At 33.5% G+C, this 15558-nt stretch overlaps 1 protein-coding gene and 1 long non-coding RNA gene across 3 annotated transcripts in view; one reads left to right on the top strand and one right to left on the bottom strand.

Annotated features, from left to right (window-relative positions):
* Positions 1-11445, top strand: LOC145691859 (uncharacterized). The gene is made up of 2 exons (XR_014132570.1): positions 1-69; positions 10687-11445. It is a non-coding gene; the product is annotated as an uncharacterized LOC145691859 (long non-coding RNA).
* LOC145691857 (retinaldehyde-binding protein 1-like) overlaps positions 1-15558 on the bottom strand; it is a 62837-nt gene that overhangs the window by 16005 nt on the left and 31274 nt on the right. Inside the window, exon 5 of one of the 2 annotated variants that reach the window (XM_081767169.1) lies at positions 3163-3273. The exons of the other annotated variant lie outside the window; for it this stretch is intronic. Within the exon in view, the coding sequence (XP_081623295.1) occupies positions 3163-3273 (111 nt within the window). The remainder of the gene's footprint in view (positions 1-3162; positions 3274-15558) is intronic. 2 annotated transcript variants of the gene reach the window in all.

Genomic DNA, 15558 nt, shown 5'->3' with positions numbered 1-15558 from the left:
ACTTGAAGTGTTCATTCACTATTAAGTAATAACATTGGGTTTTCTTCAAATTTTACCAACCTATTTTCGGTAAGTAATCCACTTATGTCTGTTACTGTTTTATAATTTTTATCAATAATATCAGCAATAACTGTCCATAATTTACTTGTATTACTTTACATTCAGAAATGTTCTTTGCATAATACGCAGTTGTGACTTCCTTTACCTATTGTATTACATTATTATTCTATCTTTTGTTAAACTTCTTTACTTCTACGTTACGTTTGTAATTTATAACTTTTTGGCACTATCTTGCATGGAAGTTACTAATCCTTTCGTTTATCACCGTTTTAGCTTTCGAGATTTATTATTCGTGCTTTGAGCGCCAATTTTTACACTTTTCCGTATATAGAATTTAATATTATGAAACCGTTATTAATTGCTGAGTGCACACAAATACATTGAAATACAGTTTCCCATTTACATTTTTGTAATTCTTTATTCAAAAATTGACGCTCAATACTACTTGGGCAATATATTATTTTATCTTCTTTCGATAGTGTTATTTGTGCATTTATATTTGCAAAATAATGGTCTGTGACTGACATTTGAACTATATATAGCTCATATACAATTCGCTACATTATTTGTTAAAAACAAAACATGATCAATGCAAAATTTAGTGTATTCTGTAATCTTAATAGAGTTGTTAACAGAAGAGGTAAAACCGTTAGTATACAAAATATTTAAATATCTATCTATATATTCACAGTATTTTTTTCTATATCAAAATTGTATCTCTAAATTGTAAAGAAAAAATAACGAGTTTGGATGCTCATTAACCAAGGATTCTAAAAATGCACCGTCGTCACCATTAGAAGATCTCTAGTTAGCTATTATGATATTACCATTTTCACGACCGTTTATTATTTCCAAGTTCATCTGACATGCATCGCAAGTTCTATGACCTTATTTACGTTTACATGTTCGTTTATAAAGACGATTACATCACCTACTCGAGTTAAAAACCTTCATGTATAGTAACAGTAATAACATGTTAAGTTAATATTACAAGTGGAATCACTTTCCAAATTTCTGTCAAAATGTGTATGTCTACACATACGGTTATATTTTAATACTTTAGCCTAATATATGTCAAAATTAATTGAATAGCTCCGCCGTACAACGTTGCAAGCAACACTTTCTGTCACATTGAGATTTTAGCAAAACAACATGGTAAACGACATTCCCCACTACGTGAGTTACGTATTTTTGATAGAAAGGCATAGTTTGAAACTGAAATAGTAAATTTAAAGCCTATACATGAACAACATATCGTTTGTTTTTTCGATTTCTGTAAAGTTGGATTATTGTCACTTGCAATGTTGTTCGGCGGAGCCATTCAATTGTTACATGCACTTAGGTCTAAATCATCACAGATGTTTATTTCTATTTCACGGTAAAGATGTATCTTCCTTTTAGTTTTTCAACATATTCTTTTAAATTACAATTTCAGTTTCAATTGCTTTCAATTTTTTGGTTAGTCTGCTGACTATTTTTCAGAACCGTAATTTCTTTCTAAAATTCATCAAACTTGGTAGCCATAATAGTTAACGTTCCAGTTCACTACTAGTGTCACCAAGGTTTTTAATTTTCGGGAGTCTTGACATGTATTTTACTTACATGGTGAACTGGTTTCTACAGCTCTATTTCTTGGTTTAGTAACGTGTCACACTTTTCTACTTACGTAGTAGCACAGTACTACTGTTCTCTTCCACCTTCCAATTTACAAATCTTTTTGACTTACTTTAATGCAGTACTTTAAAATAATTTTCATATCAAGAAGTACAATAAATCACTTCCTTTAGATTGTCAATAGATGCAGATATTTATTTCTTATAGACACCGCATAAATCAAACATGGTTAATAAGTGTGACGATTACTACAGCGTTTTCAACGAACGTCTTAATTTCACAACAGCCTGACGACAGAATACACTACAGCGTTGACGAAAGACATTTCTTTATTAGTATCACGTGAATGGGAGTTATAACATTGTAATGTTAGTACGTCCGTTACTTCACACGAGTTTTTGAATTCTGTGTTTTGCAATAGATAGCTAAAAGCATTATCTCGGCCGAGTTTGTTTATGAACATCTCTTAACATCTTTACTTTACTGGTAGCTATCCACATCACATTTTCTACTATTCAAACAAAAATATTATTGAACTTGCCCTTAGGTGGCAGAAAATATCCTACAGCGGTTGACATCTACCGGACGAAATTGAAAGTTCTTGTGATTGATCCTTTGTACTGTCTATTAAAGTTTATTATTCTTCATTCTGCATACTGAAATAGTTCCAAGAAGTCATATTTTTTTGATAACATAGGCACGGATAGAATTCAGGAACATACATACAGCGTGTCCACAATGTAAGTCGAACTTCTGTAATTTCAATATATTGAGTTTTGCGAAAAACTTCGAGATCCGTATCCAATTATTTTAAATAAGAGCTTTATATTTTTAGGTAAGTGGTTTTCACCAGTGATGTCGCCAGAGGGAGGCCAGGGAGACAATACAGATATTTCAAATACTAAAGGGGGTCACAAAGTATATCCTTTGAAAAGACTTAAGGAAAGATGTGGTGTGGTATAAATTTATTACTTGGTGGACTCTTTTCTACAATGGCAGAGCAAAGACAAGGCCCATAAAAAGCTACTGTCTCAATATAATTCCGGAACTGTGAAAACTATGAAACACATCTACAATTAGTTCTGACGAAGAACATTTCGAGTAAAACTGAAGTGGCCTCAGGACGCTTCATAAGGAGGCAGAGGGGCTAAAGGAATAGATTGTGTAGTGCCTCATTCAGAATGTCTTTCTACACAAAACAACCTACAGTAACACTGAAGTCACAGTGTTACCTGTGTTCACTGAAGTCCAAAGTCAAGGGTCGAAAAAGAAACTATTCTCTTAGCGAAATGTAGAAGCATTGAAGAGAAGACAGAATGGTAGTTGAGCAACATTTTGGATGTGGGTTTCGTTCACTGTATATTGCTAACCCCACCCTATACCCCGACTCAAGGAAACACAAACGCGCTTTCAAAATTCACGAATTTTACGTTATCTTTCTCAACTGTGTCATATGAGCTAATAAAAAATAATAACATTTGAACTTACATTTTTAGCAATTGGAAGGTTCGAAATTAACGAATATGCAAATGTAATAGGTGCACGCACAATAGTGGGTATCCATATGAAATGGTGCTCTTGCTCTTGCAGTGGAAACATCTAGAAGAAATGAAAAATAAAATTCATTGCATTTGAATGTTAACTCCGTAATCAAATAGATTTTGGTTAGGAATATATATCTAAACAATATCCCTGGACTTGATATAGAGGTATTATATCAATAATTATTGATATAATGATTATAATGATTATAATCAAAGCTTTCAAACTTATTAGTCAGTCTTGGAAGAAAGTACGTATTTAAAGAAAAGAAATAAAGATAGATTTTTCTCCTTTCATCACACATATATGAAGCACATACTACATTCAATCAAAAACAGAAGCATCATATATTATATACAAATTTGTACATACACTTTGAAGATTTTCTTTCTAAGAAAAGCAGGGTGGAAGTCAGAGGGCTAGAACTCTAGCATCAATTTCAGGAGGCTACTGAGACTTACACATCTCTATGTGAGATATTAGAGCATTACTTGATCCACTCACTCTCTAACCTACTTTTTTATTATTTATTTTATTTTTGGTTTCTGCAACATTTATATAAAAACGTTTGGTTTTATTTAATTAATTTACTATGAAACATCCTCACTTTAAAGTTAAGTCTTGAGTTATTACAGTATATGATTATGTGTCAACCTTTCGCATCCCAAATGTAATACTCGTAGAGTAAAGTATAGCTTTGTTTGATCGCAGAATCCAATAAGGAATATATCGTATACTAATTTTTAGTATTGGAAGATTGTCAAAATGTTGCCTTTTCTTGTATGACAAGAATTTCTTTATTTTATACAATTTCTTGGTTTTGTAATTTTTTAGTTTTTTTCTTTTTTAAGTAAGTATGAATCTACAGTGATATTTGCAGATTTGTAGAATTCTAAGATTTAATTTTCTGCATTTTTCTTATTTTTATTCGGATATTATTTACTACTTTGCGTACATACTCATTATAAATAGATTAATTTTATTTTATTATATCCAGTATTTTATTTTGGTTAATTTATATTTACATTTTCATTATGGACAACATGATTGCATATAGGAGCATGCATTATCGCACTAGGGACGCCGAAGATCATCCCCTACCTCTGAACATAGTGGCCCCTTTCCTTGCATTTCAATGGGAGTCATTTCGTATTTGGTAGATTACAAGCCCACTTTAACAACTTGACTGACGTGCAAATACAAAATGCTATATGAGGCATTGGATGGCAAAGTGGCATAAGTCATTTTTAAAATGAGTGAGATTAAGTCATTTCCGTGAACTTGAAATCATACCTGCTGAATGGCAACGTTGCGTATCTCAGAATTAAAAGACCGGACCATAGGCCAAACGATGGCACAACAAAGAACCTATTTTGTTCGCTTTTTCTATATCGATTCTAATAAATAGTCTCAGCACCTCATAATGTCTCAAAACTAACTTACGCCACTTTGCCATCCGGCGCCTTATATGTCAGTCTAGATTCAAACGCTGTTATGTTATTGTCATGACTAGAATTATGATAAATTAAGTTGAACCTTTTGAATCTTTACGTCTGCGTGAGTTTTTTTGGTGTATTTACAAATCTCACTACTAGACAACCTATGTTTTGTATGTTTATTTTATTTAGATTGCATTCTCACGGTTTCAAATATAAATTTGTGTGCATTCGTCACGATTCGGATGAAATTCATTCTCGCTATTTTGTTTGATGGATAGCTACCAATTTAATGACATTCTATCAGTGGACTACCTGCCCGAGACACTAAACCTTTAGCTTCCCGTTCATTTGCTACAATTTCCCATGAACCCTTGTTGCTTGATCTCTCTCTGTATTTACAAGTATTTACAAGGAACAGACATTTATCAACATTATAAACTAACCTTACATTTTTGTAGATTATGGTGCTAATCTTTACTCACAACGTGAGCTATCCATAATAATAATAACTGTCATACTAATGACAATAATAATAATCATAGAAAGCATTTTTGCGCTGTGCTTTCAGCGTGTCCTTTTCTCCACAGGGTAAATGTGTTCGTTTGGGACTTACGATCGTGTATCGTGTTCCATTTGACATCGATTCGCACCAATGACGTACCCGAGATCCCAATCACCACCGACTGTTATCACTTTGAGTTTGCAATATTTGTCTTCGTGAGATAACAAGTTCCAGTGTATCACATTCTGGCATGCATGACCAGAGTACATAACTTTCAGGGGGTATGGGAGATCATTTTACTTCCTGTTCGAGGACCTTGTGAATCGTAGGAGTAAGCATATTTACATCTTTCGTGATGTCCTTCCACTTGCGCAAGTTTCAATGCAATACTCGTCGAGGAGTTGGATAGCTTTCCTTGTCAGAGCAGTTTTGTTCTCTGCAGCTATCAAAGACGTGCTTTGCTCTTATCATTTGAGGCGAATTCTATCTCATGTTTCCATTTCATATGATAACCTTGCTGTTTCACCATTTTTTCTTCCGTTGCGAACTTTAAATTTGAAGCATATGTAACGGAATACATATTACAATTAAAACCAAACATGATAAAAATTATTTGTCACTCTTTGGACGTAAAATGATATTGATCTAGATTTTCTTTCACTGTACTATAAACATTTACATTATATATCATTTTGTACTCAGAGAAGCTTCCAGAATTTTTTGTGAAGTTTTAATATGTTACTGTTGTTATGAACGGATGATTATAATCTGAGCTAGATTTCCTTTTGTACATACTTATTTTCCAGCCTATTTTCATCTAGGACTGGGAGCATTTATATGTATACATATCCATCTCATCCAGAAACTTTGTATCTATGCAAAATTCTGCAGACAGAAATGACACCCCACATTTAAATTTAAAATTCGACTAATTTTCTTGCTTTTTTAAATTATTATTCGCTGCTCATATTTCATTGTACTAATTAGGAAGCAGGTTGGAAATATTACCTCTACGCTCTGGAATTAGCAATATCAGAGTTTGTTGGGCATTTTTTGCTTCTTCCCTGAAGTATACCATTTGTGATTTGTAATGACAAAATAGACATATATATTATATAGTAGGGATATATAAGTAGAAAGCTTCTTGTATTCTGTATATGCATATTTTGAGCCATAATTGATTAGATAGCTTCACCACAAATCTGTTTATTACGGATTTGTGATTTTTGTTTAGTGTCCAATAAAGGGGAAGCTAAAATTGGACAAATCAGACGACTTAAAATTCATACATTCAACTGTGTACCATTAGGACCCTGAGAGGTACTAAAGCCATTTTGAGTAAAGTTTTTGACGAGCCATGCTAGTAGAATCCTTAGAATTCTAATCTTCCATTTTTTAAAATAAGTTCTCTGTGAATATACATTTTACTTATTTCTTTATTTATTGAAATTGTATATAAGTTCGAGAGACTTTTCTAGTATTAATAATTCAAATCAATACGTTTATTTTGCGCCTGATCATTAAACAATTTTCTGTTCAAGGAGCGAGTAAAGCGCACAATAACGCTTGGCTCAAGGCTCCTATCAGGAAAGAGACATATTTATGTAATGATTTTAGTGAAAAAATGATTTCTTCATTTTTGGTAATGCCTCGATTGAAAGCAAACTACTTACATTATTCGAACTGTGTAGTTTGTTATATTGTATGTTCGAATACAACACTTCAATTTTTTGAGAATTGAATCTCAATCACTCTAGATTTCACTCAAAATGTTTTTAAATCTTATATTACTCCTTCTCAAAACTGATACCTGATATTTTTCAATGGAAGATTTAGCACACAAAATTCTTTTCTCGTTTTGGTAATCATCCATGATGCACAATATGCGTGCATGATTACCAGAAAGGTGACTTTCCAGACAATGGACCAACAACTGAATTGAAGATTTCAGATGACTTCAGTATCGGAACTCTCGCTTTAGCAAATCATCCCGCTCTTCCAGCTGATATCCAATGTTGCCATCCTAGAAAATTAGTGGAGCAGCAGTTTCCATCAACCCCCTCAAGAATATGCAATTTTCGACGTCAGATATGTTACCATTTTGATTTTGAGTTATAGTTGATATTGGGAGTATAGTAATATTATGACCTACCCTGATTTCATATTCAGACCATCGACAACAGGCCTTCCCAAAACACCAGTAGAGGACAGTAACTGTCTGTTTACGGATATCATACTATCACTGGAAGACACTTGTTCTTGTATTTCTTATGTATAAACAGACTGCAATAAGCGGCAGAAGCACTTCCCTTTTCGTGTACTACCACTTTGCTAACTTTTCTTCAACAGTTTTTCTGTCAACCTTAACTCTTTTACCTCAGCACCTGACATTGAGAGATACAACCAGAAACCAAGGAGAGCCATGTCCGCGAAGACTTTGGCCATCATACAAAAAAACCGGAGAGCGAGGTCAATTATCTTGAAGAGGAACCAGAAGCAGATCCTTGATTTGGAACCAAAATCTTGGAGCCCATGAACGTTGGCGGAACTCACATAGCCAGAACTCCAACATCAATTCCAGGAGACTACTGAAACTTTCAGATCTCAATATCAGATGTCTGAGCACTCCTTGACCCATTCACTCTCTAACTTATCTTTTTTTTTTACTTATTTTTATATTTTGGTTTCTGCAACATTTTTATTGAACCATTTCGTTTTATTGAATTAATTTACCATGTAACGTCCTCACTTTTAAGTTATGTATTGAGTTGTTACAATGTATGACTATTTGTCAACTTCTCGCATTCCCGATAAGATACTCGTAGCGTAAGGTGTATTTTTGATCCGATTCCAATACTGAAATACTATATCAAATACTGAATTTTAGTATTGGAAGAGTATATCATTAATTACTTACTATACACTGACCATTAAGATTAATGATACAAATACATCACATTATTGAAGAAGTTAATCATGTAAGTAAGTTGCACATTACGCTGCAAGCATATTTCCGGATCCCAAACGTTTCAGGTACCATCTGGTCTTATAGGCCGATACAGACAGGACATCACAAGTCATGACCATATATAAATGGCTCTCGTAGCCGAGTGAGCTAGAGCAACATGGTAGTAATGAAAATCTTTTTGACGTGTGTTCAAACCCGGCCCAAGGAAATATTTTTTATTTTTAAATTTTTTACAACACTTCTTTCATTAAAATAAGATAGAAAATAATACTCAAAAAGTGATTTAACGATTATTTTTTAAATTTTCATAACATTTTTTCATTAAAATAAGGTTGCAGTTTTACTATACAGATCCATAGTAAAAGTACAGACGTGTTCAAATTATTAGACTCACGCTCGAGAAATGCAAAATTGATGTAGGAGTCCTAATTTCAGAGTTCTAGAACATTTAGTTTAATGGTTAAACCACCCATATAGGATCCTTCATTTCTTTATTGTACAGTTGAAGTGGTGATATCACCTTTGAACAGCATATGGTATTAGTGATGGTGGGAATAATGAAAGTGGTGTTTCAGTTGTAGATAGCTATTGGGTTCCTGTCAACAAGTTACAGTCTGAAGTGTTGCGGTTACTGTCGTAAGAAATTGACGACATTCAGAGTGTTCAATAGTTCGAATGGGCCAGTTTAAAATGATCGTGACATGTTTCGTGTATCAATCTTTCATTCTGTGTAGTCCTGTAATTGCAGCATAATGGGAAAAGCAAAAGATCTTTCTCCGCGTCAAATGAAAGTTAACAAAATACTTCTGGTGGAAATAAGATATACACGGCAATACATTGCTAGTAGAGTTGGGATAGAACAAAAATCTGTGAGTAGAATCTCTGTTGAAGTGAACAAGAGCCAAAATAGGGTTGGAAAGTGTTGACGAAAACCAAAGCTATTGCTAAGAGGCATCATAAAACTATAAAGATTGGCTCTCGGAAACAGAAGTGCAATATCTAATAGACTTAAGCATAAAAGTGGCTGAGTATGGCGCAGGCATTTGGCCTGAAAGTATTCGAAGGATTCTTTGTGCCGAGGGAATAAAAGCACACAAGGTCAAGAAAGAAAACCAAAATTAGAGTCCACTCCAATCATGGCAAAGAAGCGCCTCGAATGGGCACGAGGCCTAGAATATTGGACTGCTGACGATTGGAGAATAGTGTCTTTCAGTGATGAATCATGTATCTTTGTGTCTTATGAATGCTCACAATATTTGCGACGTTGACCTGGGAGGAATTCGAGTTAGAATGTCTTTAATAAACGCTAAGCATCCTACTTCAGTCATGGTCTGGGGTGTGATCTCTGTCTTCGGGCCTGGAAGACTGTATATAGTAGAGAGGACAATGAAGCATGACCAATACGTACAAGTTCTTCAATAAGAACTGTTTTCCCTAACTGCATTCTAGTTTGATGATGTACAATTCATGTTTATGCATGGTGGAGCCCCATGCCACCGAGCCAAAGTTGTGACAAAATTCTTCGAGGACAACGAAATTAGTGTTCTTCCGTGGCCAGGCACTAGTCCTGATATGAACCCGTTTGAAAACTTTTAGAGCTACATGAAAAAAAGCCAGAGACGAAGCACATTAGAATCAAACTTCAATTGATCAAGGAGATTAACAAACAATTTGTGGTATCACGATGTTGACTTGAAGGCAAAATGTTCTAAACTCGTACATAGATACACAAAGGATAAAAGACAAAGGATAAAAGACAAAAGTAGATATAAAGAATAAGTGATTTCATAAGAAATATTAATCTTTGTGTGAGAGATAATTTTCTTCTAAGTATTCCATTTAATTTTTTGTTTCTAATTTTGATATACACGCTTTATAGTAATTAATTATATTTGAATGTTAAGTACGCATTTGTTTTATTGATATTGAAAAGCATATGCCACACCCACTAGAAATTAGGACAGAGTTACAAAATAGTAATTTGAACTAAGATCAAGCGTATTTTCTCACATAATATTGTAAGAACAGTAAAATATTCAGAAAATGAATGTTGAGTCTAATAATTTAAACACATCTGTAGTAGTAGTAGTAATAGTAGTAGTAGTAGTAGTAGTAATAGTGGTAATAGTAATACTACTAGTAGTAGTAAATGTAGTAGTGGTAGTACAAGTAGTATTAGGAACGGATTAAGAGTCCCGCAGGGGTTCATTGGGTCCTGTTCTAGACATCAATTAGGCAAATTAAAGACTTGCCCAAATTTTTCTGTACACTTTACGTGACCAACTTAAAACAGCTGGCTAGGGTAGCGCGAATACTGAAACGTTTCGAATCGGCAAAAATCCACTCTGCAATCACATTTAGATAGAGTTATATATTTATTTGCGACAAAATCACTTGATTTATATTATAAAAACTAGTTGCTTAATATTGTGATGATTAATATCTTTAATGCAAAGCCCCTACTAAGTTTTTTAAGAAATTGTTTGTTCTATAAATTATCTTATATTTAGCAGCATATTAGCAAATGTTATAGGATTCATATCTTATTCATTTATTTTCAGATATAAATATGGATGTAAAATGAAATAAATAGTATTGCCTGAGTGAGATCAGTGATCTATTAATCTCATAACTAAATAAAAAATAGTATTATTTAGAAAATTCTTGGGCTCAATAGTAATCTAATGCGGTTGCATCCTGCAAAGATGGAACAGTAGAACAAACAACAATTGAGGAAATACATTACATTTCCGAGTAGTTACCATCACGAGATGCGGATGTATGACATAGTGTGCCACTTGGACTATATCTATACTCCCTATGCTAAAGATGACAAGTGGATTTGCATCTAAGATTCTTGGAAATCTGAAATAATATAATGATAATATCTGAGTTGTATATTTGTTTGCTCCATTGTAGTCATATTTCTTGTGTTCTAGTTTTCTTTATTCTCAATACAGAAAAATGGAAAAAAATAAACTTTTAATCGTTCCACGTAATTCTCAAATTTATTTTACAGACTCCTGAATTTTACTTATTTTAGTAAAAATTTTGTTTACTTACTATTAGTCCCTAAATTCACTCTCATTTTCATCATTTCGAAAAAGAAATAACGCATCAATTATGAGGATATTTTAAATGACAAAATTAGGAATTGAGACAAGATTTAGCGTGTATTTTTAAAATATATATTTCTAATTCTGAGATTACATTCCTTCTTCTGGTGATATGGCTTCAAACTATGCAAATTTGTCAATTTCGATGTAAACTGTTATGGCGGATTTGGATTAGAAATTTCATTAAATATGTACTAAACATAAGATAGGCTGTTTTTCGTGATTAAAATCGTTTTTGTTTTATCAAATTACACGTTAAAGCAAATCAATTAAAATGCTAGAATTATTCGGTGTTATCCAGCAAAAATGACTGCCATTGGAGTTACAAAAAATATTTAAAAAATATCAGTATCATTATTTTTGGAGTCTGTAATCACGTCGAAATACACAAGTACAATATCATTTGATTATTAAATGTTGAAGTAACCTTTATTGGATCACTTCGTACGAAGTGACTTAATAATATGAACTTGTCTGATTCTCTAGGAGTATACACAACTTCATGTTTAGAAAACGTAAATGTCGAAGTTGCTACAACGGTGTGAACGTAACATTGGACTATAGGTAGAGGCAAAAAAGATTTGCATTTCTCGATTTAAAAGTTTTTCTTTAATGTATGTATCTCAAAGCTACACAAAATAGATTCAGGTCCTTTCTGCAATTATTGTTTAATAGTTCCTTAAAAATCAATTGCGAGTTCCATATTTTAAAAATTAAAATATATATATCTATATTCGCAGAGCGGTTAACTAATACTGGCCGGTATATGCTTACATATTTGTACAAACATGTCAATAGTTTATACACAAATACGGGAAACTAAGAGGAGAAGAATAGGCTATCAATTCTATACAGTAATTTTCAGAAGTTTCTAGACATTCATTGTTCGTATGTCACCCAATAAAATTACTTCCTAAAGAATGTTGACAATAGATTTTGCAGGCATTACCGAGGGGTGAGTAGGGAACTTCAGTTAAGTACTGAAAGTGTGTTTGATAGACAACATTGTGACCAGAAGCTTAAAATATGACTTGCATACGGATACGGCAAAAATATATTTTCCATCTTTTAACGTGGGAGAACTGTGATAATGCAGAAATATGCCTATATATTCTCAGAAATAAGACTCTTATATAACATATCCAGAACTCATTCTCCTTTCATTTATATTAAACCAAATCGGACGACATACGGTACTTTCCTTAAGTTCACCCGTAACCTAGAATTGTAAGAGTGTAAGTATTGTTTGTCGTGGCTTAAATCATTCAGTGCATTATACATAAATATTATTAACATAATATCTTTCAAGGTTCACAATTTTATACACTCGCATATCAAAAGAAAGGCCTCTACACTTTTAAGCAGATAGTGAGAGAACAGGAGGAGGTTTATTAGATAAAGAATTTTGTTTGAATATTCATGTTTAAATTTTAGTTTCGTGTAGCTTTTCCTTCTTTTTCAACTACACATTAACGCCTTTGAAGGTTTGCAATTCTTAAATTAAAGTCAATTTGATATCTTATTTCATTTTTAAAATATTAGGTGAAAAAATAAGACAAAAACGAACGTACTTATTACTGTAAACTTAATCCATCACACTGATAGTATGATAAGAATGTGAGAAGTTCTAAGTTTGAGTTTTAGGTCAAATTATGAGAGCACTTGGTTGATTGAGGGTGGTGAAAGATTCTATAAGCGTCAGATTGAGTAAGTGTGATTTCTAATTCATATCACAAACATGAAGTTGATTGAGTATGTTGTGAGTCTGGTAATGTGAACCAGACTGATATCGAGAGAGTGCAATGCTGATTTGATATTGTGAGGGACATATTGTGAGCAAGAATTCAGAGAAATATTCAATTTTCTTCAAAACAGTAATGAAAGATGGTAAAGCATCAGTCCCATTTCATTGGTAGGATTAAAGTAAAGAGACTATCTCAGTAAGAAGGACATGACCTAGGATTATAAGTCGAACTATTTTAACTTTAAAAGTGAGAAGGTTAACCATTCTTCTACGTTTGCATATTTACCAATATTTCTATGAACCGGTTTGTGTATACACTTTTTATTTAGCAGAGCAAACATCTCACTTATTTTCAGAGTAAACTGAATAAGGATGATAATTCCGATTTGCACTATGATCGTATCCTTTGAAGGAAATAAATCTAGAATCCTGTTTCATGGTGTATTATAGTATGAAAGGCTCGTATATTTAAAATGAAATGCTCTTGGATTACATGTAATACGAATCACTGACACGTTGAACACCCACTGTTACTATGCAGATGTATTCAAACATTCTTTGGTATCAATTATTGAGTTCATGAGTAGAGCAAATTTTCAAAAACATAATGAGCGGCTGCATGTGACATACAAAGTCCAATAATTCCTGTAAAGTGTACCATATTTCACTGTTTATTTGACCACCTATTAAGAACCACCTATTTTACTAGGTCATGAAATTATAGGGATTCGCACACCAGAAATACTACCGTTACATTTTGGTAAGTTGTTGCAATCGTGTGATTTACAATACACAAAATAACGTCTAATGCCTTTTCCTCTCTGTGTTGCAGCAACTGGTAACGATCATGGTATTTTTAGGCCATATTAAGCTCTCCACGTTTTGTCTTGCTCCCACGGCACTGTTGAATGTCGCATAGAACAATGTCATAGTTTCACTCTTATTCCACGAGGTATCTTTCTATCAGTTATGACATTGTTAGCTGCTCTCTTTTCAAGTGTTGAAAACTTAAAGACTCTTCGCTAAGCTCAACCTCGTTTTTTAAATATTAGTGAATAACATAAAGATAGCAGATTACACGCTTATTATAGCTGGAACCGAAGACGACTACAGGAGATGATGGACAAAATGGTTGACACTGGGAAACTATGTGAAATGAAAATTAACATCGAAAAATCGAAACTCATATGAATATCCTGTAGAAACGCGCTCTTGCGGGTAAGAGCAGAACAAAGAGAACTTAAAGCGGTTGATAATTTAAAATATCTGGAAAGAGTTTTGACGAGACACGCTTACCACACCAAACAGATCAGGCCATGAATTGCCATAGCCAAAGAAGCATTCAAAAGAAAAGATCATTCCTAACTAGCAGGTTTAATACTAGACTAGGAAAGAAGTTGGTCAAGTGCCATATATAGAGTATTGGACTGTTTGGTACAGAGACTTGGCCATTACACAAGTTGAAAAGAAATATTTAGAGTTTCAAAATGTGGTGTTGGAGGAAGATGTTTTAAAGCTGGTAGGAGAGAAAAGGATGTTTTCAGCCAGCATCCTTCATAGGAAAGTCAATTGAATTGGACAAATCTTGCGAACAACTTGTCTTCTACATACAGCTATAAAAGGAAATATGGAAGAAAAATGAAGAGTAGAAAGAAGAACAGAATTAATATATGATTTGAAAAAATAGAAGAAAATATTGGAAGTTAAAAGACGAAACTGAAGATGAAGAGGCGTGAAATAAAAATTTCCAGAAAGTAAGCAAGGCTGTATCTACTTCCAAGAGTTTTAGTATAGCGTATAAATTTGGATCTTTAAGAATATGACTTTCATAAACTGAGCACCCAAATTTCTGCTCTTTAGCAAAAAGTTTGTAAACAATTGTGTTTTTTTTTTAAAGTAGCACTTTGTAGATACTAGTAAAAACTGTTCCAGGAATAAAGTAACCATTTGCACCAGGAATAAAGTAACGTTTATCATGTCATTGTTTACAAATTAAACCCAGTGTATTTTCTTGTCGATTATATTAGATCCAAAGACAGGGTAAAACTGAAAAGGAAACAATCTGTTATTGAGCAAGAAAGAAGTTATAAACGTTGCTTCTGATGTCGTTCATTTAGTTGCTCACAGTAGTTACACCGACTTTATGGAATGCATTATTCCACATTTGTTTGAATTAGACCGGGCTAGTGACATTCCAGCTATTGTTCCTGCAGACTCGCTTCACAATTACCCAGTAGCATTCGATGGGTCGAAGCTCGGGAACATTTGATGGGTTAAGTTCTCTACAGAAATTCACCTTATTTGCGGTTAGTATGCAGCAGTGGCAGTAGGGTAAGGGCAGGAGCCCAAATCTTGCCAGAATAGTGAACTTTGAAAGCGCCTGGACAATAATCGTTTCTAATGCACTCATTTCTGTAAATATCGCCTCCAATTACACAATTTGCGTAAAGTCTCTGAGACTACAATAACAAATGACTTCCCATCAAATTTAGACTCCCGGCATATTTTATCCTTATCACTAAGCACTTCATCTTTCACCACTGTGTAAAACTGGGGGCAGGACAATGTTTATG

Source organism: Thermobia domestica, chromosome 8, assembly GCF_964235325.1.
Source record: "Thermobia domestica chromosome 8, izTheDome1.hap1.1, whole genome shotgun sequence".
Lineage (NCBI taxonomy): Eukaryota > Metazoa > Arthropoda > Insecta > Zygentoma > Lepismatidae > Thermobia > Thermobia domestica.
The sequence above is the reverse complement of the archived record's forward strand: the minus strand, read 5'-3'. Positions and strand labels throughout refer to the sequence as shown.